The following is a 24,059-nucleotide window of genomic DNA, read 5'->3' on the forward strand; positions in this document are numbered from 1 at the left end:
TATATATATATATATATATATATATATATATATATATATAAAATATAATTATAATTTATTACGCTCCTTAGAGAGTAAATGGCAATTAATCCAAACTGTATGGGAGCATAAATAATAATGTGTCTAGAGTATAAGAGGCAAACCGGTAAAACACATAGAACCTATTAGAATATAGTTCCAATGGGACAAAGGATATAATGTGTCCTTCGTCAGGGTCATTCCTTCGTGTGCTTCTCCACTTTTAGCTGAAAATGCTTTGCAGGACTTTAACTTTTAAAGGGATGGTCTGAAAATAAAGTTGATTTTAAAGAGGTCCAAAATACATATTAATTGTTCATCCTAAATCCCTTTCTATATAATGCTATAATCTAAACTATTTTCTAATATACTTGAATTAAAAAATTCCCTATCCTTACCTAAATACACAATCTGATATATATATTTTTGTTTGACAACATCCTTTTTTACTAAAGGTACCGACACACTCAGCGACGCTGCAGCGTCGCTGTTTAGGTCGCTGTAGAGACGTCAAACACAGCAGCTCCAGAACGATGCAGGAGCGATCCTGTGACGTAACGGCGACTCACTTATCGTTCTCACAGGTCGTTAGCTCCATGTAAAACATTGCTGGCATCGTTGCTTTTGCTGTCAAACACGACGATACACGTCAACCTGATGACCAAATAAAGTTCTGGACTTCTAGCTCCGACCAGCGATATCACAGCGGGATCCAGATCGCTGCTGCGTGTCAAACACAACGAGATCGCTATCCAGGATGCTGCAACGTCACGGATCGTTGTCGTTCTCGTTGTAAAGTTGCTGAGTGTGAAGGTACCTTAAGCTTTGGTTAAGAATCCCATTGCATGCTGGAATGCTCAAAGCATCATCAGGGAGGAGAGGCTGTGGTCACTGCAGCAGTCAATGACCCCTCCCTGAAATGAAGTGTTTTGGGGGCTGAGCTAGGCCATGCATGATGGGCCCTGTGGACAATCACAGCGTGCTCTCTCACCAACTCAAAGCAGCAATAACGATCCGGCAACAGAGCGTACTGTTAGTGCGCTTTGTGAGGATACCCAGCCTGTGAGACCAGTGCCGCTCCTGCAAGTCACGTCACTGGTCTCGGCACGGCGGGTATTCTGACAACACACTCTGAAAGTGCACTCTGTTGCCAGTTCGTCACTCCTGATCTGAGCCGGCGAGAGAGCACTGTCATTGTGTACTACATGTAGGGACTAGCCCAGCCCCTGAAACAAAGGTTAATGATGACGCTTTGTTTCAGGTAGGAGGCAGTGCCTTCACTGGGATTCTCAACCAAAGACTCATAAATGAAGTAAGGAAAAAAATAATAGTAGTTGGGGAAGGATAGGGAATTTTTAATTGAAAAATATTAGAAAATTAGTTTAGATTATGGCATTAAATACATAGGAATTTAGGATGAAAATTAATTTCTATTTCGGACCACCCCTTTAAATCCTAAATGTGTCTCTAATGTAGTAATTTAATCGCTTTTCTAATATACAAGTGCTTCTCACTAAATTAAATTAACTTTTTGATGATATTCTATTTCAGTTCTTCAATACAAAAAGTGAAACTCGTATATTACCATATATACTCGTGTATAAGCAGAGTTTTTCAGCACATTTTTTGTGGTGAAAACTCCCCCCTCGGCTTATACATGAGTCATTGTACCAGAAAGATGGTGGGGGAGGGGGAGCAGCGGGTCACATAGGCAGGAACTGGTGGCTGCAGCTAAAGCCTGTGCCCGCTGCTAAAGAGCAATGAATATTCATTGCCAATATTCATTTCTCTCAAAGCACGCACAGTTATAGCTGCAGCCCTTGGCTTCCAGCACACTTCCTACTACTCCTGAATATTCACCTCTCTCCACTCCCATGGAGTGAATATTCATTACCTTAATCAGCGGGCACAAGTGATCGCTCAGCAGGAAGAGCTGCTGCACTGGAACGAGATGCAGCGAGGGTGCGTAGGGAAGATAAGCAGGATGCTTTTTTTTTTTTTTCTTTATAGGAACCATGCATACAAGGACAGAGATGAGGAGGCCATCATACCAGGATAGGGATGAGGGGACAATGCATACCCCGGCTTATACTCGAGTTATTACGTTTCCCCAATTTTTAGTGGCAAAATTCGGTGCCTCGGCTTATACTTGGGTCAACTTATACACGAGTATATATTATACAGTATATAGAGTCATTACAAACAGAATGATCTATTTCAAGTGTTTATTTCTGATCATGTTGATGATTATGGCTTACAGCCAATGTAAACCCAAAAGTCATTATCTCAGTATATTAGAATAATTAACAAAAAACATCTGCAAAGGCGCCTTTAAAAGGTCCCTTAGTCTGTTTCAGCAGGCTCCACAATCATGGGGAAGACCGCTGACTTGACAGGAGTCCATAAGGCAGTCTCTCGCTCTCCCTCTTTCCTGCAGCTGCTTCAACGGATCCGTCAAAAAAACGGTTCCAGTGCATCAGTTTTTTACAATCTGCACAGGATCCGTCTTTTCGACACTTTGACGGATTGTGACTGATTCTAAAAAAACGGATGTGTGAAAGAGGCCTAAGAGAGCACACTGTCAATGTGCATTGTAAAGGAGAGAACACGGCGAGACCAGTGCTGCCCTGGGACGTTAGCGGTGATGTCCCCTCCTCTTCCCAATTGAAAAACATTAGATCTGGCCAAGCTGCTTCCAGTTAGAGAGAATCTAGAATACTTCTAATCGTTCCCAATACATTTGTTAAAATCAAATCGCCTTCCTGTATTTCATCAGAATCGGGTCCTTTCTATCATTTGTTCCCACAGCATCCATGCACTCAAACACTTTGTGTCTGGACATAGACAGTTAATGGCTTGTGATTGTCTCATGCAGCTTTAAAGGAATACCCTTATTTATAAAGATGGCTGGACCATACAATATACAGGTCCTTCTCAAAAAATTAGCATATAGTGTTAAATTTCATTATTTACCATAATGTAATGATTACAATTAAACTTTCATATATTATAGATTCATTATCCACCAACTGAAATTTGTCAGGTCTTTTATTGTTTTAATACTGATGATTTTGGCCTACAACTCCTGATAACCCAAAAAACCTGTCTCAATAAATTAGCATATCAAGAAAAGGTTCTCTAAATTACCTATTACCCTAATCTTCTGAATCAACTAATTAACTCTAAACACATGCAAAAGATACCTGAGGCTTTTAAAAACTCCCTGCCTGGTTCATTACTCAAAACCCCCATCATGGGTAAGACTAGCGACCTGACAGATGTCAAGAAGGCCATCATTGACACCCTCAAGCAAGAGGGTAAGACCCAGAAAGAAATTTCTCAACAAATAGGCTGTTCCCAGAGTGCTGTATCAAGGCACCTCAATGGTAAGTCTGTTGGAAGGAAACAATGTGGCAGAAAACGCTGTACAACGAGAAGAGGTGACCGGACCCTGAGGAAGATTGTGGAGAAGGACCGATTCCAGACCTTGGGGAACCTGAGGAAGCAGTGGACTGAGTCTGGTGTGGAAACATCCAGAGCCACCGTGCACAGGCGTGTGCAGGAAATGGGCTACAGGTGCCGCATTCCCCAGGTAAAGCCACTTTTGAACCATAAACAGCGGCAGAAGCGCCTGACCTGGGCTACAGAGGAGCAGCACTGGACTGTTGCTAAGTGGTCCCAAGTACTTTTTTCTGATGAAAGCAAATTTTGCATGTCATTCGGAAATCAAGGTGCCAGAGTCTGGAGGAAGACTGGGGAGAAGGAAATGCCAAAATGCCTGAAGTCCAGTGTCAAGTACCCACAGTCAGTGATGGTGTGGGTGCCATGTCAGCTGCTGGTGTTGGTCCACTGTGTTTCATCAAGGGCAGGGTCAATGCAGCTAGCTATCAGGAGATTTTGGAGCACTTCATGCTTCCATCGGCTGAAATGCTTTATGGAGATGAAGATTTCATTTTTCAGCACGACCTGGCACCTGCTCACAGTGCCAAAACCACTGGTAAATGGTTTACTGACCCATGGTATTACTGGGCTCAATTGGCCTGCCAACTCTCCTGACCTGAACCCCATAGAGAATCTGTGGGATATTGTGAAGAGAAAGTTGAGAGACGCAAGACCCAACACTCTGGATGAGCTTAAGGCCGCTATTGAAGCATCCTGGGCCTCCATAACATCTCAGCAGTGTCACAGGCTGATTGCCTCCATGCCACGCCGCATTGAAGCAGTCATTTCTGCCAAAGGATTCCCGACCAAGTATTGAGTGCATAACTGAACATTATTATTTGATGGTTTTTTTGTTTGTTATTAAAAAACACTTTTATTTGATTGGACGGGTGAAATATGCTAATTTATTGAGACAGGTTTTTTGGGTTATCAGGAGTTGTAGGCCAAAATCATCAGTATTAAAACAATAAAAGACCTGACAAATTTCAGTTGGTGGATAATGAATCTATAATATATGAAAGTTTAATTGTAATCATTACATTATGGTAAATAATGAAATTTAACACTATATGCTAATTTTTTGAGAAGGACCTGTAATATATAATACCTATAGCTACTATGTTAAATAGCTGATATTGTTTGTATATGTAACTCTCCCTATAATGTCGTCATTATATTAATGGGACGACATTATAGGGAGAGTGCAGGGCATGTGTGCGCAGGGGTAGTTGTGGACTGCCCTTGTAAGGGCAGGAGCTCTGGGGATAGCCTAACGGTAGCCCTATAGGGACTGACATAGGGACTGTCATCCCTACCTCCATCCGGACTTCCGCCTGATCAGGAAAATATCCGGTGCTCCGTGGCCCACGGAATTGGTGAGACTGTTCCATTTTTTACCCTTTTCTATTATGAACAGCCTTACATTTTTTGCTATGGTTGAAGGTAGCCAACCTATTGTTCTCATATGCGGCTATGTGTGCATATAAATTGATGCTGTTTTACTTGTGTACTTTGTTTACAGCATCTGTATAAATATTACACCATAGTTCTTTTGATTCCGTAAATAGTGACACATTCGGAATCTTTTAATCCTATAAAAGGTCACTGGTCTCTGTTACCATTTGCTATTTGGCTGAGACATTACCTTTATTTGTGTTTTCACTTGGGTGACTATTTTTTATGTTTCTTTATATTTATTAAAAGTTACGTTTTATTACATCCACTTTATGCTTTATAATGACTAACTGTTAGTGGTATCCACTGTGTTTTTTACATCTTCAACACAGAGATTGCTTTGCTCCTCTTATTTTTTGTCCCACTATTTATTGCTTCTCTAGAGATAATATATTTGTGTTGAATAGTTTAAAATCATTTTCCTGATCTCTTTGATATCTATGTTGTGATTGCAGGATTGCAAAACCAAAGGCTGAAGAATCTGGAGAATATCAGTGTGTATTTAACTTCTCAGGCTCTCCACCTGTCAATGCTACTATTGAAGTGAAAGGTTTGTACCTATACAAGATAAAACCTGGTTGCAAATGTAAATTTTTCATAAATGTTTTCAGTTTCCGATTTAAAGGGAACCTGTCACCCCGTTTTTTTCCGTATGAGATAAAAATACCGTTAAATAGGGCCTGAACTGTGCATTACAATAGTGTATTTTGTGGACCCCGATTCCCCACCTATGCTGCCGAAATACATTACCAAAGTAGCCGTTTTCGCCTGTCAATCAGGCTGGTCTGGTCAAATGGGTGTGGTGACATCGCTGTTTCTTCCCCCAGATCTTGCTTATTTTTCCGTTGGTGGCGTAGTGGTTTGCGCATGCCCAAGGCCCGAATCCACTTCATAGGTGTGGAAAGAGAGCGCAATCGGAAAAAACGGGGTGACAGGTTCCCTTTAAGTTAAAAAAAAAAAAAAAAAAAAAAAAAGTCATAGGATTTATGTTGCCAAAGCCAAGAACACCGTCAGTCAGATCAATGTTGCATGATTACAGCCAGGTATTCTCTCTATTTCAAAGAAAACTTAGTTTAAAGAGAACCTATCAGCAGGCTATTCGATCCCTAACTAAAGGTATGAGTGGCTTCATACCCTTCCAGTAGAATTTTGTTGGGGCATTAATGAGAAATCTATTTTTGACATTTTACTCTCAACTGCATCTGGTTGGGCACTTCACTCACCAGCTCTGCTGTACTTTGCTGTCCACTGCCGCCCTGCGTCGTTGGTTGATAGGTCAATAAAGGAAGAGTGACCTGTCTCCCAAGTGCAGGCACCGTCATTACTTAGGTTCATTTCATCAGAAGGGTGGTGCATGCACAGTGAGCTCGTGATGATGCTGCAGATCAATGTACTGACTCCCGCAACATCATTAGTAGCTCAATATGGAGGTGCCATCTGTACATGGATATCGCAGAGTGATCAGAAGCTCAAGGCTCAGGCGATGTCCCTTATGATGAAATGAACCTGCACAAAGGTAGCGCAATGAGCTTCTGATGACATGCGAGTTGGTACATTGATCTTGCAATGTCCTCAGGAGCTCACTGTGCAGGCGCTGCCTTTTCTGATGAAACGAACCCGGGCAATGCCTGCACAGGAGACATGGGTCATTGAGGGTAGACTGACCTGTCAGTCGACAGCCAGAGGGTAACAATTTACAGAAGAGCTGGTGACTGAAATGCCTGCCCCATTGCACTTGGTAATAAAACGTCAAAAATAGATTTATCATCAATGACCCAATGAAATTCTACTACAAAGGTATGAATGCTATTATAGGCATTATAGGGACTATGATATATAAAAAATAATGCATCAGAACACTTTAAATGCTGACATGTGTGCAAACAATTTGAACCACATTACTGCTATATAGAATATATTTATAAAAATTAAGGTACGTAGCGCTTAAGTTGACCAATTCATGAGTGCCCACCAGCCACAACAGCATACTTTTCTTTGATGGGATCCTAAACCTAATATCATGCCTCTCCTTTAAAGATCGTAGGAAAAGATGAGACAAATCCAGTGTCAGCTGTGGGTGGTATCGGACTAGTTAGTCTATTCCTATGGTCCTAGGTCAGATCTTTATGTAAAATGTAGGCGTTTCAGAGAAAAAACGTTCTTGGTTGCAATCATGCAGCCTGACACTGATTCACACTGTTACCTGTGGTTTGAGCAGCATGAATCTGCTGGAAGGTTTCCTTCAAATGTCTTTGGCTACTATTAGTTTGTATATTTGGTTTGAGTAAAGCGGATTCACAGGCGCACAGTTGAAGGGGTTGTCCACTACTAGGGCAGCCCCTTCTTGATCTAAATGTTTCGCCCTGATAAAATAAAAACTTATACTCCCCTCCCATGCCTAGCCAGAGGTGTTGGCACTCGTGCTCCTGGGACTCTTGTGTTGTTGTTGTGACACGTGAGCCCAGCGCCAAATCAGCGCTGGCGGCACTGTCCTTGTCCTCGGAAGTCAAGGCTGCAGCTGATCATTGAACTCTCCATGTTCAATTCGATAGAAAGCTGGGACAGTGATGCCAGCGCTGATTGGGCGTTGGGCTCAAGTGTCACAACAGCACAGGCGTCCCAAAGAGCGAGTGCCGACACATGGGAATGGCTCCAGCACGAGGGTTGAGTATAAGGGTTTTTTTTGTTTGTTTTTTAATTTACTGGGGCCACGCATGGAATATGACAGAGTTGTCCAAGTAGTGGACAACTTCTTTATTGTATGATCTGTTACTTGTTGTAACAATTGCATGTTCGTTAAAATGTATGACTGTCAAGGACTGTTCAATGTTGTATTTTAGCTTCTCCAGAAATCACTGGACACAAAAAGAGTGAAAACAAGAATGAGGGACAAGAGGCTGTTCTGTATTGTAAATGTGTAGGATATCCTCACCCACTATGGACTTGGTACAAAGCGGTTGATGACGTGCTAGTTGTAAGTAGACTCAAAAAGAAACCTTGGTTTCATTTTATTTTTAGATGTTGCATCCAGAATAAAATATGTATAAAATAGGTTTTAAACTTGACATATAAACCTCTAAATAGACATGGGGTAATTTCTGTAATAATAATGCACAAGTTAAAAATAAAACCTGAACATTTAACCCCTTCCTGACATGTACTGGCACTAAAGGCAATCTTTTGACAGCGGCATTAGATCGCATAATCCGGATGCATCACCCTTTTTTTTTCTTTTTCACTCCATTTATAACTTTCTTCACATTTTTCAGTACATTGCATGTACAACTCCTGCAAATATCAAGCCCTCGTATGGCTTTGCAGATGATAAAAAAAAAAAAAAGTTATGAATTATAGAACAAAAATAAAAAAACGAAAGGGAAAACACAAAAATTGGCTGCATAGGGAACGGTTTCTATATATAGCGTATAACAAAAACTCAACACAAACTCCGGCATCATGTGTTTCTGCATGTTCTACATATTATATTTAATGACTATTTTTGGAAGGGGGGCAGGATAAATGTAGCTATTTTTCTTAATGATTTTATTTACATTTCACCATGTACTATGAATTACATTTTATATTGCAGTTTGTTGAACTTGCAGCATTCAAATGATATATATTATATATTGTAATTTTATTTTTTCTTCCTACTTTTGCATAATATTTTATGCGGGCTTTATTTTATTTTCATTGGGATCACTTTTTGGTGCATATAGCTTTGTAATTCATTATTTCTTTAATATTTTAAAGGCAGAAAAGGTGAACAAAAATGTTTATATCTGTTTCCAACACCCTCGTCCTCCCTATCACAATCTCTAAGGCTATGTGCACACGTTGCGCATTCGTGTGCGGATTTTTCCGCACCGTTTTTTAAAAATTCGTAGGTAAAACGCACTGCGTTTTACCTGCGGATTACCCGTGGATTTCACCTGCGGTTTTTACACCTGCGGATTCCTATTGAGGAGCAGGTGTAAAACCCTGCAGAATCTGCACAAAGAACTGACATGCTGCGGAAAATACAATGCAGCATTTCCGCACGGTATTTTCCGCACCATGGGCACAGTGGATTTGATTTTCCATAGGTTTACATGGTACGTTAAACCTGATGGAAAACTGCTGTGAATCCGTAGCGGCCAATCCGCTGCGGATCCGCAGGCAAATCCGCAATGTGTGCACATAGCCTAACACTGAGAGAAGAGAGGGGACGCCAGGGAGCCATGAGGAGCTCTGAGACATTTGTAACATTTTTGCAAAAGCACTCTGCTAGATGATGTAAACATACTTTTAATGAAGACTATTTAGAAAGTTGCTTAATATTGCAATTAAAAGGCAAACAATAAGTTACTTCAAATGTGAGTTGGTCCCTAAAAAAAAAAATAAAAAAAAAAATTGTAAATTTTGTTGGAAAAATGAGAGATTGCTGGTCAACTTTTAACCATTTTTAACCATTATAACGTCCTAACAAAAAAAAAAATATATTGTTTCCAAAATTGTGCTGATGTAAAGTTGACATGTGGGAAATGTTTTTTATTAACTATTTTGTGTGACGCCATTCTCTAAGATTCTCTAAGGGTACAAAAATTAAAAGTTTGAAAACTGCAACATTTTGAAAATGTTTGCCAAATTTCTAATTTTTCATAAATAAACGCAAGTCATATCGACTAAGCTTTATCACGAACATGAAATACAATATGTCACGAAAAAACTATCTCAGAATCAATGGGATCTGTTGAAGTATTCCAGAGCTCTAACTTCATAAAGTGACAGTGGTCCGAATTGTAAAAATTGGCTTGGTCATTAAGTACAAAAATGGCTCTGTCACTAAAGGGTTAAATTTAGTCTGGGGCTACAAGGCAATTTTGACTTTGACAGAGAATCGCCCACTTTGCACCCCTGAATACAGAATACGGTAACACAGCATAAATATGTAATTAGCCACTATGCAAACCACCATTCCAAGTTGTTGCCCGGGCAGATAAAAATGTTAGCCATTGTGCCTCCCCCAATGTATTACAAGTCCGTGGCTTGTGTGTTATCTCCAAACCCCCCACATGCGCGCGCGCGCACGCACGCACGCACACACACATCCACTCCTTCCCCAATTCTATACAATTGCATGTCCGCTCTCCCCCAGTGTTAAAAATAATCACTTGCCTCCCCAGATGATCCCCTATGGCACTACTTCTAGCCCGACACCTTTCTTTGACACAGAGACATGATGATGCACTTGTGCCATCTGTCAAAGAGAGCACAAGACAGGAAGCCAAGAAAGGCTTTCTCCAGCTACTCTGCAGCTTGCCATTGCCAGCAGCAGACCTGCAGAAATGCTTTCTACCCTGCGATGTGCGTTGCCAGTGTTGGCGAAAGACTAGAAATGCAAACTGGCCATGGTGCTAGCCCAGATTGCCTTCATTATAATCAGACCCTGGCTGCGAGCTATAAGAAATTCTATTTGGGCTTGAGATCTCTGGCATATAGTATGTATCTTACTGTGCTATGAAAACGCACTGATGTTCCTGCCCAGCTGGTTGCCTGATACCATTCCTTTTCCTTGGTTACCAATCTATGGTAACCTTAAAATAATAAAAGTGCTGGTGTGTTCATGCCTGGTGATGTCGGCACGGTCCCCTTCACCAGTTGCTAGGCAGCAGCTAAATCTCACTAGGGCTCTGCTAACTAGATCTATGCTTATAGACTATTCAGTGGGGGTATATTTTTTGGGTGATCTTTTGCTGCCATATCTAAATAATGCTTTTTCACTTTGCAGGAACTAACTAATGAAAGTGATCGTATCTCTGTCACCCAAAAAGATAACTATACAGAATTAAAAATAATTAACCTGGACATCGCCAAAGACCCCGGAGTTTACCAATGTAATGCTACCAATCCTGTTGGCACTGTATGCAGTAAGATCATCTTGCGAGTGCGCAGTCATTTGGCTCCAGTATGGCCCTTCCTTGGCATTGTGGCAGAGATAGTCATCTTAGCTGTCATTATTGTGGTGTATGAAAAGCGCAAAAGACCAGATGAAGTACCAGACGGTAAGAACAGGATGAGGGACATATGTGTAATATTTTCTGTCTAAACACCTTATTATACTCAAATGAAAATTAGACATCCACTGTATTAGGTTCAAAAACTAGAGCCCAGACTAAACTCTATTTGGAATTTGAGACCTTGCATGTGCGTGTAGAAAAGTGTTCATGGACACGATCTTTTTATGGCACTTTAAAGCTGTCCAGTGCTAAGGGAGAACCTGTTATATATAATTGTTGCATATCTTGCATGTATTTATTGCAAATTTCTGATGTGGAAGGCACTAATAAGCCTACAACACTGTGACTGTAGTAAAAGATTTTGCTTTAAACTCTATTCCTTACTTGCAGAAAAAGATCCACAAGGCCTTGTATTTAAAGGAAAAAGAGTAATGAAATGGCATCCCATAGTGCAGAGGTTTTGGGTAGATAAAAAGTAACTGAGAGGAAGTTGAGCTGCTCACATTGGTGAGATATGCTTATAACCGACACGTCTCTGTCCGAAAGGTAGTAAAGGGTGGACCATCTGCTGCTCCTCCTAGTGCCGATTATACACGACGGGAACCACAGTAAGTGCAGAATGAAAACAAGAGTAATTGGGCGCTGCTGGCATAGACTATGGCTGATAACTACAAGTGTGGTCACTTTATTGGGGCTATGTATTTTAGTAGCAAAACAGGTGCCTTCATCGGGCCTTGTAGTGCTGAAATTCGTAACCTCAGTTGTGACCATACATATCTGGTCTGCGAGCCATAGCCATTGTCTTTTCCAGTAGCACCAGTTGTTCCTTATTTTTCTTCCACACTCTGCTCTACAATGCACTGCAGGCATGCATAATGTTGGAACACTAAAAGCAAGTTGACAGCTATAATATGGATTTTACCTTTGGTTTTGCAGTCTAGTCTTGCTTAGTTTTTATTATTAATAGCTTGGGCATCAAATTGTCCAGCTACCATTGCCTGACAAAAAGCTGCTGCTTATTGCAGCACGAGCATTGTGAATAAAATTTTATAAAAAGCTGCAGTGTTGAGCTTTGAAATTCAACATTTCCAACCTGTCAATTTATGCAGTGAATTTTCACTGTGGATTTCATCCAATGCACCGAAAAGGGTGAGCTCTGCTTAAAATCTGCAACAAATTCTGCAGCACGTAGTGCTATTATTCACCATGGAGGCTCTGCGGCAGGAATGTCTCATTTATTGAAATCTATGTACCGTAGTTTCCTCACCCAATTATATTGAATTTTTTGCCCAACTAGAAAAAAGATGAGCTTCTTTCTCAAACTACTATGAAGTCCGTTATTCTTGTCAAATATGTTGAAGGGTTATGTGCAAGAAAGATGCACATAGAAAATGATATCCTAGCGATCTGCCATCGCTTCCTGTGATTGGAACTTGTCTTTAATCTGGTACAAAACTGACTTTCGGTATCTAAGTAGTAGAAACCCTCCAACATTGATAGTCTATGCAGATCGGTTGTAGTTTGGCACCCCTACCAATTAAGGCTACTTTCACACTAGCGTTGTTTGCTGTACGTCGCAATGTGTAGTTTAGGAGAAAAAACGCATCCTGCAAAGTTGTCTGCAGGATGCGTTTTTTCCCCATAGATTTACATTAGCGACGCATTGCGAAGTATGGCCACACGTCGCAACCGTCGTGCGACAGTTATGTCGTGTTTTGGCAGACCGTCGGCACAAAAAGTTACATGTAACGTTTTTATGCGCGTTGTGTCCGCCATTTTCGACCGCGCATGCGCTGCCAAAACTCCGCCCCCTCCTCCCCGGACCTTACAATGGGGCAGCGGAAGCGTCGTAAGACTGCTTCCGCTGCCCACGTCGGGCATCACTTTCACAATGCGCGTCGGCACGACGCATAGCGACGGCCCCGTGCCGACGCTAGTGTGAAAGCAGCTTAAGCTGTGTGCAGCTCTGGTGGCAACCGGATATAAACACTGTTTTCGGAGAGCAAACAACATTTTCCATTCTCAGGTACAGCAGCTCAGCTCTATTTACTTCAATTAGATTCTTAGCTGCAATATCCAAGAACGAACATTACACAGTGTACAGAGCGATGCTGTTCTGTGTCATACACTGCATACATCCACCCCTGCCATAGCTGCAGCTGATTGGTGTGGTTGTCGGCCCTCCATCAATTTGCCATTGATGACATATACTAAATAGTAGACTAAGTCTACGTTCACATTAGCGTTCGGCGCCGCAGCGTCGCCGCATGCGTCATGCGCCCCTATATTTAACATGGGGGCGCATGGACATGCTTTTTGCGACGCATGCGTTTTTTTGGCCGCAAGCGTTGGGCACAGAGAACGCAGCAAGTTGCATTTTTTTTGCGTCCAACTTTCGGCAAAAAAGGACGCATGCGTCGCAAAACGCAGCGTTCTAGCGTGCGTTTTTGTTTGCGTTGTGTCGCCGACGCAGCGGCGCACAACGCAAATGTGAACGTAGCCTTACAGAGGTAAGTATAACATTATGTGGAAGGGGAAATTCTGAATAGCATTTATGTTGCATTGCTTGATCAAGTAGAAATAATCTATAAATAATATTTAAAGGATTGATTTTTCAGCTGATATGGCATGATAGAATTTTTTTTTTAATAACCATGTCACTCACAAATTTCTTCCCCTGTCCTGGTATATCTGGTAAGTGTGAGCTATATGTGCATTTATGTAAAAAAATTTCTACAGAGGTAGCAGAAGTTTAATGTTTGTGAAGGTTTGTATAAATTATGACTGAGCCATGGTGCCACCTCGCTGTGGGCGTGAAACGCACTGCTGATGACTTCATGCTAATGATATCTTGTTGGTAAGGAATTGGGCATTTCTGCAGTTTTTCCAAAACTCTTTAAAACACCTGTACAAAGTTGAATAGTTCCGTACTGTTCTAGAAGTTGGGGAGATTCTGTGATGTTGATTCTGTGTCTCTCGGACAGTAATTCAACAGTGCATTTTATTCACTTCGGCATGACATAAGTTATTTCCCGGCTCAGCTTCGCATTACTTTATATGGTTTCCATATTATGCATCTTGTATACTTTACTAGTTAATTTTGAAGCCCGGATTCTACCATTCAATAGAAGGGATGCAGTGAGCTATGCTGCTCAATGTGCTTATTTAGACTGAGAGCAAACTAGGCCACTGCAAGATGGAAGTGTTCAAGGCCAGCAAAATTCATCTTTTCTAAATATTTTAGGTTGAAAAAACTATTCTAATTTAACTTTAATGGCTAAACTTGAAATTGACACTTCTGTAGTTTAATTGTGGGTGGGGTCATGTTAATATTTTTGTGTGTTTGCTTTTTAATTATTCTTTGGTTAAAAAATATCAATAATGTTAACCAAACCATTGAATGTGAAGACAAATACAAAGTACTTTGATTCTCTGCCATACGTTTGCTTTTCCACCCCTCTGGTGTAGCTAGTTCCACATTAATAAGAGTAATCCTTGATGGAGTCATAATTTTGTTGACGGTAACCAGAGGCCTGAACTCTTCAGCTTTAATATCTATACAGATAATGTGTGTGCATGGGTGTGAGTGTGTTGGGGATTTTCCTTCAAATGGACGTTTCCATCATGATGCACTGCAGTTCTTGCTGCCTTTTATCTAGGATTCCTTTCTAGTGGGAATTCAGTGCATCCTGCTGGTCAGAGTAAGCACTGCCTGTATATAAACCTGCCCTTCCTTTCACCATTGCTTCCTATCCACTTCACATTTTGCTTGCCTCTTTTCTCAGCAGCACAGATCGAATTGGCCACTTTGTCTGTCTTTTAATTTTTCAATGACATTTTATTTTCTATCCAATTTTTAATTTTCTTTACTTTGTTGGTCGGGAGGGGGAAATCCAGGGAGGCAGCTTCTCTAATTATACTTGTCGGTTACTGTGACTTTTTTTTTCCCCCCTTCAATTGCATCAAACCTTAAATATTATGGTGGTAAGTGCGAGTTCTGCATGCTTTTCCAGTTTGTCTAATCTCGCTTCCGTTGTTGGGATTGCTCAAGCCCATGATGTTAACACTTGGGAGTTTTCCCTCATCCACTCTCACGACTAATTTTCAGTTTGTTTTGTTTTTTTGTTTGTTTTCCCCCTTGCTTTTGTTTGAGAAAAAAACCTTTTTTTGTAATGTTACTTATCCCTACTTCCTTCCTTATCTCAACTTTTATACAAGATAAAGTGTGCCATGGCCTGTTCTGCTCTTGGCTTGAGTTTAGACCTTCTATCAATGCTATAGTTACCCAGCTCGGCATGTCAAAACAAGGATACGTTAATTATGTTCCTCAGTTCTCAATCCACTATTAAGAAGCTATCCATTAGTTGGTGATGTAAGATACATCTATCATGGTGTCGGAACTCTGTTTCTCAAATCACCTGGTTCCTCCACATTTCCCTTTGGTGATGGGGATTTACACATTAGAGAGTTGTATACAGACAAATGTTATACAAAAATATATATATATATATATATATATATATATATATATATATATATATATATATATATATATATATATATATATATATATATATATATATATATATATATACAGTTAGGTCCATATATATTTGGACAGAGACAACATTTTTCTAATTTTGGTTATAGACATTACCACAATGAATTTTAAACAAAACAAGTCAGATGCAGTTGAAGTTCAGACTTTCAGCTTTCATTTGAGGGTATCCACTTTAAAATTGAATGAGGGGTTTAGGAGTTTCAGCTCCTTAACATGTGCCACCCTGTTTTTAAAGGGACCAAAAGTAATTGGACAATTGACTCCAAGGCTATTTCATGGACAGATGTGGGCAATCCCTTCGTTATGTCATTCTCAATTAAGAAGATAAAAAGCCTGGAGTTGATTTGAGGTGTGGTGCTTGCATTTGGAAGGTTTTGCTGTGAAGTATACATGCGGTCAAAGGAGCTCTCCATGCAGGTGAAACAAGCCATCCTTAAGCTGCGAAAACAGAAAAAACCCATCCGAGAAATTGCTACAATATTAGGAGTGGCAAAATCTACAGTTTGGTACATCCTGAGAAAGAAAGAAAGCACTGGTGAACTCATCAATGCAAAAAGACCTGGGCGCCCATTGAAGGCAACAGTGGTGGATGATCGCAGAATTATCTCCATGGTGAAGAGAAACCCCTTCACAACAGCCAACCAAGTGAACAACACTCTCCAGGAGGTCGGCATATCAATATCCAAATCTACCATAAATAGAAGACTGCATGAAAGTAAATACAGAGGGTTCACTGCACGGTGCAAGCCACTCATAAGCATCAAGAATGAAAAGGCTAGACTGGACTTTGCTAAAAAACATCTAAAAAAGCCAGCACAGCTCTGGAAGAACATTCTTTGGACAGATGAAACCAAGATCAACCTCTACCAGAATGATGTAAAGAGAAAAGTATGGCGAAGGCGTGGTCCAGCTCATGATCCAAAGCATACCACATCATCTGTAAAACACGACAGAGGCAGTGTGATGGCTTGGGCATGCATGGCTGCCAGTAGCACTGGGTCACTAGTGTTTATTGATGATGTGACACAGGACAGAAGCAGCCAAATGAATTCTGAGGTTTTCAGAGACATACTGTGTGCTCAGATCCAGCCAAATGCAGCAAAACTGATTGGTTGTCGTTTCATACTACAGATGGACAATGACCCAAAACATAAAGCCAAAGCAACCCAGGAGTTTATTAAAGCAAAGAAGTGGAATATTCTTGAATGGCCAAGTCAGTCACCTGATCTCAACCCAATTGAGCATGCATTTCACTTGTTAAAGACTAAACTTCAGACAGAAAGGCCCACGAACAAACAGCAACTGAAAACCACCGCAGTGAAGGCCTGGCAGAGCATCAAAAAGAGGAAACACAGCGTCTGGTGATGTCCATGAGTTCAAGACTTCAGGCAGTCCTTGCCAACAAAGGGTTTTCAACCAAGTACTAAAAATGAACATTTTATTTAAAATTATTGAATCTGTCCAATTACTTTTGGTCCCTTTAAAAACAGGGTGGCACATGTTAAAGGGAACCTGTCACCACGTTTTTGGAAGATGGGATAAAAATAGCGTTAAATAGGGGCAGAGGTGGGCGTTACATTAGTGTGTGTGTTATGCGTTTATTACCCACCTAAGTTGCCGAAATAACTTTGCAAAGTCTCCGTTTTCGCCTGTCAATCAGGCTGGTCAGGTCGCATGGGCGTTGTCTTCCCCCAGATTTGGCGTAGTTTTCCGTTGGTGGCGTAGTGGTGTGCGCATGCCCAAAGTCCGGAATCCTCTTCCAGGGGATTTAAAATAGCGCGGTGTTCGTTATTGCATTGGTGATCGGTGGGCGCGGCCATCTTCCTTTGGCCGCGCGTGCGCAGAAGCGGCGCTCTGCTGGCCGCGGCTTCAGGAAAATGGCCGCCGCGATATCCATCTGCGCACGCGCGGCATCCCGCGGCCATTTTCCTGAAGCCGCGGCCAGCAGAGCGCCGCTTCTGCGCACGCGCGGCCAAAGGAAGATGGCCGCGCCCACCGATCACCAATGCAATAACGAACACCGCGCTATTTTAAATCCCCTGGAAGAGGATTCCGGACTTTGGGCATGCGCACACCACTACGCCACCAACGGAAAACTACGCCAAATCTGGGTGAAGACACCACGCCCATGTGACCTGACCAGCCTGATTGACAGGCGAAAACGGAGACTTTGCAAAGTTATTTCGGCAACTTAGGTGGGTAATAAACGCATAACACACACACTAATGTAATGCCCACCTCTGCCCCTATTTAACGCTATTTTTATCCCATCTTCCAAAAACGTGGTGACAGGTTCCCTTTAAGGAGCTGAAACTCCTAAACCCTTCATCCAATTTTAATGTGGATACCCTCAAATGAAAGCTGAAAGTCTGAACTTCGACTGCATCTGAATTGTTTTGTTTAAAATTAATTGTGGTAATGTCTATAACCAAAATTGGAAAAAGGTTGTCTCTGTCCAAATATATATGGACCATATATAAAGCTAAAAAGAAAAAGCTTCCATTTTCCCTAGACACACAGGGAAATGTAAATGGACTTGTGACTGGCATTTGTAGGCACCTGCGCTATTTTTCTATGCATTTAGGACAAGGCTGGAAGTGTTCTGGGGAAACCAGGGCACATGAGCTTCTCTCAGTCATATAGTAATCTGCCAGCGATTAAAGTTACAGATCACCTCTTGGATACCTATTTTTTTTCTTTAGTAAACATATATCAGACTTTACTTTATATAATCTAAAATTCATAGATACACATAACAGTATGTATGTAGTGCTTAGGAACCAGTAAGACACTGCTAGTAGACGAGCACTAGATGTCACCAGAGTAAGCTTGTAAACATACAGTAGAACTTATGAAGGTGATGCGAAGTCCATCTTAACTATCCACTGGTGGGGGACACTGTAACATTCCTAAACTACTGTGGTGTATACAGTTTGTGTTGATTCTAACGCTCTGCAGTCTCATTAACATGAATAGAAGAAATCTTTACTTACAAGAGAATGGACTGGTGTTGCATTTGTATGTGAGTGCGTGTGTGCTCGTGCGTTTTTGTTTAGGGAACATGGTTGCGATGTGTCAGGCCCTCTGTGTAAATGTAGCTCTTGTGCGTCAATATAGCACGCTGTAGTCCTACCCAGTCTGACTTTTCTGTCCCATTTCAAAATGCATTTTGCCAGTTTTCCAGATGTCTGTTGACAAAGGCTTGTTGACTGTCTCTGCACAGTTTTGTTTTTTTTCTCTTTATTTTGCTTTAATTTCCCGCCCCTGGAAATTTCTTTTTGTTTTTGGCTACCTGTTGACATTGCTCATGTGTTGGCAGCAGGTAGAAAGGTAGTAATATAGGTCATGTGATCATATTACTCCCGGTTTGTGCTCATGCAGGTACCAACACTTGTTTGAGAGATCGTACCTTCTCCATCTTTTTGCTTCATGTGCACTAGTCTCCTTGTGGAATCCTGCTGTTATTTTTTCTTAAAGACTTCAGTGAAAATCCCCTTGCTTTTTTTTAAGACTCCTGATGTCTGCAGTTTATACATTTTCACTTGAAAATCGATTCTAATATTGTAAAATAAATTCTGACCATTGTGAGAAACAGAAAAATAATTTGGTACTCATAGGAAAAAGTGTAATACAGGTCTAAGGGCCTAAAAAAAAGTAGCTGAAGTCTGATGGGAGTATAATTTCCAATTATCTTTGTCAGGAAGAAAGCTAGCTTGTACAAGCAGTGCGGGATCCTTAGAGTTGATATACGTTAGTTAATATAAATTTACACCAGGCTAAGGGAGGACCTACTCTGGTCACAGGCACCCCTCATCCAACCATAAGAAAACAACCAGCAGGATTTTACAACTGAAATGTTGGGTTTGTCTTGTCATTAAATCTACTCAGTGAACCACTGGAACTAGGGGACAAGATGGTTTCAATAAATCACCACAATCTGTCCACTACCGTTGCAGTCCTTCATGGCCTATCAGACTTGAGCTTCATTATAAGGAACATAACCATTTACAATAACAAGATGCCTTCTGATGCAAGTGACTGTGGAGCGTCCACGCAGAGTATAATTTGTAAATGTGATCCTGAATATTTACTAATTTTCTTTTTCTGGTTTCCTTTCCAAAATGCTTTGGCTGTTGGTGCAGATGATGAACCAGCTGGACCTATGTAAGTAAACGATCTGTCTACATTATTCCCTCCTTTCACGATAGCGCTTGTGTAAATGGGTTATACAAAAGTTAGCAAGCTATCCTGCAGATAAATGATAACTTGCTGATCACTGGGGTTACCCCACTGGTATCCTTACCAATCCTAGAATCAGTACTCTAAAGCTGACCCTACACATATTATCGTTCAGCCCAAAGCAATCCCTGCCTCCTCTCCCATACACAGGAGTGCTTACTCAGCCGAGCGCTCCTGTGTTCCCTATTAGAAAACTGCCAGCTGACACGTTGACCGGCGATTTTTATCTCTGGGAGAACAATACCATCAGCAGGCCGAAATCAGACACTCACGATGAACATCTGTCTGTACAATCAGTTGGCCGGCCCCATACAAATTAGACCATTGGATGAACCTGTCAATATTTGCAGGTTCAGCCAACATTATGTTGTGTGTATGGCGCCTTTAAGAGCCCCCTTTTAAATGAAGCGATAGCCATGTATGTCACTGCTCTATTAATTGTCTTTGGGATTGCCAGATAAAGCAGAGCACCATAAACCGTGAATGGAGCCGTACCTTTCATAGATAACAATATGTCAACTCTGCAACAACCAGAAAAAGCCTTGGGGCACGTTCACATACATCAGTATTAGTAAGCCAAAATCGGGAGTGGAGCAGGAGAAAAGTATAATAGAAACACGTCACCACTTTAGCTTTTTTCACCCACTCCTGATTTTGGATTACAAATACCGAGGTAAAATTCTGAACTTGTGAACATGGCCTTACAAAAGCTTTCAATTGTATGGTTGCAAATGCTGCTGTCATCACTTGTTGCTTTCAGTGTGGCTCTTATTTTCTGTTTTTACCATTGAGAAAAGCTAGTTTATTTAAGATAAAATTTTTGCATACAAGTCATAGTTAATATTCAATGAAATTAGTATCTATATCATAGAAAAACAATGAGTTGAATACCAATATAGTTGATTGTTCATTGTAAGTTTGATTCTTATGTTTCTTTACTCTTTTTTAGGAAGAGTAACTCTACAAACAACCACAAAGATAAGAACTTGAGGCAAAGAAACACAAGCTAAAAAAATTTGGTAAGTAAAGAAACATGATATGATAGAATATTAAATGTTCCTTTTGCTTATTTTCAAATATGCCAGAATTCTGGCTTAGGCCGGCGTCACACTTAACGTATTAAAAATCGGTCCGATTCTCGCGGCCGAGAGTTACACAAGTGTTCTCTGTATGGTCATCCGTGTGTAATCTGTTTGCAATGCGATGTCATCGCATCTATGTATCCATATGACATCCGTATGGTATCCGATTTTAACATGAGCTTCTACATACAGCAGTTCTCTGTCATTTACACATCATTTTAAAACTAAATTTTCTTCAAAACACACACACACATATATATACATATACAGTACTGACCAAAAGTTTGGACCACCTTCTCATTTAAAGATTTTTCTGTATCTTCATGACTATGAAAATTGTACATTCACACTGAAGGCATCAAAACTATGAATTAACACATGTGGAATTATATACTTAAAAAGTGAACTGAAAATATGTCTTATATTCTAGGTTCTTCAAAGTATCCTCCTTTTGCTTTGATGACTGCTTTGCACACTCTTGGCATTCTCTTGATGCCTTCAGTGTGAATGTACAATTTTCATAGTCATGAAAATACAGAAAAATCTTTAAATGAGAAGGTGTGTCCAAACTTTTGGTCTGTACTGTATACATATGTATACAACTATATAGATATATATAGATTAAAAGCCGGCAAATGATCTGCCACGTACAGTATAATCACAGAGTGACGAGTTAAAATAGATAGAAGAAAAGCCGGTAATTCATCTGCCGGCTTCTGTAAAATCACTGCAGGAGCCGAAAGGATAGAAGAGATGGTTTACATACAGTAAATAGATGCAGAATAGGTAGATCTATAGATGTCAGTGACAAATACAATTAGTACAGTGTGTGCAAATTACTGGACATGTATTTAATAAAAGATTTTACGGAAAAAAAGGGAGTGGGCTCCCACGCAATTTTCGCAACCAGCAGAGGAAAAGCCAGCGACTGGGGGCAGATGTTAATATCCTGGGAAGGGGGTAATACCCATGGAACTTCCCAGGCCTTCATTTATTTTCAAATGTGCTAATATGCAATTTGCTGTGTGATCCAAGTTTCAGATTTTTCTCCTGTAGGAGTGTCTCCCCCAGTAATGTAGGCTGGATGATTAGGTCTGTGTGTGTCCAGTATGCTGCGGTCTTCATTAGCTCATACATTGAAGTCCAGAAATATTTGGAGGAGTGAAATAAGTTTTGGCATTTTAGTTGTTTAACTGTATCTTAAATATGTTTGGTAAATAATGAATTCACCCCCCCCCCCCCCCCATCCTGTTTTCACCTTCCTGACCAGGCCAAATATTACAATTCTGACCATTTTGAGGTAATAACTCTGCAACGCTTCAGCGGATTCCACTGTTTCTGAGAGTTTTTTTCGTGACCTATTGTACTTCATGATAGTGGTAAAATTGGTTCGATATGACTTGCGTTAATTTGTGAAAATATTGGAAAGTTGGCAAAAAAATGTTAAACTTAACTCTGGTTTAAGGACATCAGAATTATCATCCAAAATGGTTATTAATTTTTTAAACATTTTTTTTTTGTTAGGAAGTTGGGGTTTAAAGTTGATCAGCAATTTCTCATTTTTTTCAAACAAAATTTACAAAACCATTTTTTTAGGGACCACATCACATTTGAAGTGACTTTGGGGAAGCCCATATGACAGGAAATACCCAAAAGTTACACCATTCTAAAAACTGCAACCATCAAAGTTATCAAAACCACATTAAAAAAGTTTTAGCCCTTCAGGTGCTCCACAGGAACTTATCTAGATGTGTCAGAGAACTTATCTAGATGTGAGCCGTGAAAATAAAAAAAAAATTGTGTTTTCCCCACAAAAATGTTTTTAGCCCCAAACTTTTTATTTTCACAAGGGCAACAAAAGAAAATGGACCACAACATTTGTTGTGAAAGGTCTCCTGAGTACGCCGATGCCCCATGTGTGGGGGAAAACTACAAGGAGTGACGTTTTTGAAAGCAGACTTTGATGGAATGGTCTGCGAACGCAATGTTTCATTTATAGATTCTTTGATGTGCCTAAACAGTGGAAACCCCCCACAAGTTACCCCATTTTGGAAAGTAGTCCCTCTCAAGGAATTATATGTAGACGTGTGGTAAGCACCTTGAACCCACAGGTGCTTCATAGAATTTTACAATGTTAAACTGTGAAAATGAAAAAACAATAAGGTATATTTTTTTTCCCACAAAAATGCTGTCTTGGCCCCAAATTTTTTCAGGGTAGCAGGAGAAAATGGACCTCAAAATATGTTGTGCAATTTCTCGTGAGTACACAGATACCCCATATGTGGTCAAAAACTACTTTTAAGGCAGTGAACAGCTGAGAAGGAACGCCATTTTGGAGTTCAGATTTTGCTGCAGTGGCTTGAAGGTGCCATGTCACATTAGCAGAGCCCCTGAGGTGCCAGAACAGCACAACACTGGGGTCTCTGACTCATGGGAATATTCCACTGGGAGTAGCGTCTGAATTACGTATTTCAGAGATTTACACAGAAAACTGATGTAAGCGCTCAGCGTAGAGCACAGGATAAATGTAAGCCGAGCCTTACTGCGATCTTTAGGTAGCCAGAATGAACAACTCAATAATAGGTCAAGAATTGCTTGTATTTATTTTTTACGCCATTTCTCATGCAGTATAAGAGACTAGATGACTTTATTCTTCAGGTCGCTTCAATTACAGCGATACCAAAGTTATCCTTTTTTTTTTTTTTTTTTTTACAATGTTTGGCTGCTGCACACAGATGTTGTTGTTTTTTTTATTTTATTTTGCATCGTCATATTTGAGATCTATAATTTTTCGATATTTTGTCCGACAGTCATGGGAGGGCTTGTTTTTTTTTGCAGGACAGGTTGACTGGTTTATTGGTAACACTTTCAGTCACACAACTTTTTTGGACGCTTTCTATTCTGATATTTGGGTTGCAGAATTAACAAAAAACAGCAATTCAGGAATTGTTTCTTTGTGTTTTTTTTTTGCCGTTCAGCTTGTGGTAAAATGGATATGGAAGCTTTATTCTTCTGCTCATTATGATTATAGTGATACCACATCTATATACCGTATATACTCGAGTATAAGCCGACCCGAGTATAAGCCGACCCCCCTAATTTTGCCACAAAAAACTGGGAAAACTTATTGACTCGAGTATAAGCCTAGGGTGGAAAATGCAGCAGCTACCGGTGAATTTCAAAATTAAAAATAGATGCTCCATACCGTTCATTATGGCCCCATAGATGCTCCACATAAAGCTGTGCCACATATAATGCTCTGCA

At 40.5% G+C, this 24,059-nt stretch overlaps 1 protein-coding gene across 1 annotated transcript in view; it reads left to right on the forward strand.

Moving 5' to 3' along the window:
- Positions 1-24,059, forward strand: part of NPTN (neuroplastin) — a 115,133-nt gene that overhangs the window by 82,154 nt on the left and 8,920 nt on the right. The window contains exons 4-8 of the mRNA XM_077264119.1: positions 5,370-5,464; positions 7,755-7,888; positions 10,685-10,958; positions 19,617-19,638; positions 20,663-20,732. Coding sequence (XP_077120234.1) covers positions 5,370-5,464; positions 7,755-7,888; positions 10,685-10,958; positions 19,617-19,638; positions 20,663-20,723 — 586 coding nt within the window. The 3' untranslated portion in view covers positions 20,724-20,732. The remainder of the gene's footprint in view (positions 1-5,369; positions 5,465-7,754; positions 7,889-10,684; positions 10,959-19,616; positions 19,639-20,662; positions 20,733-24,059) is intronic.

The sequence above is a fragment of the Ranitomeya variabilis genome, chromosome 5 (genome assembly GCF_051348905.1).
Source record: "Ranitomeya variabilis isolate aRanVar5 chromosome 5, aRanVar5.hap1, whole genome shotgun sequence".
NCBI lineage: Eukaryota > Metazoa > Chordata > Amphibia > Anura > Dendrobatidae > Ranitomeya > Ranitomeya variabilis.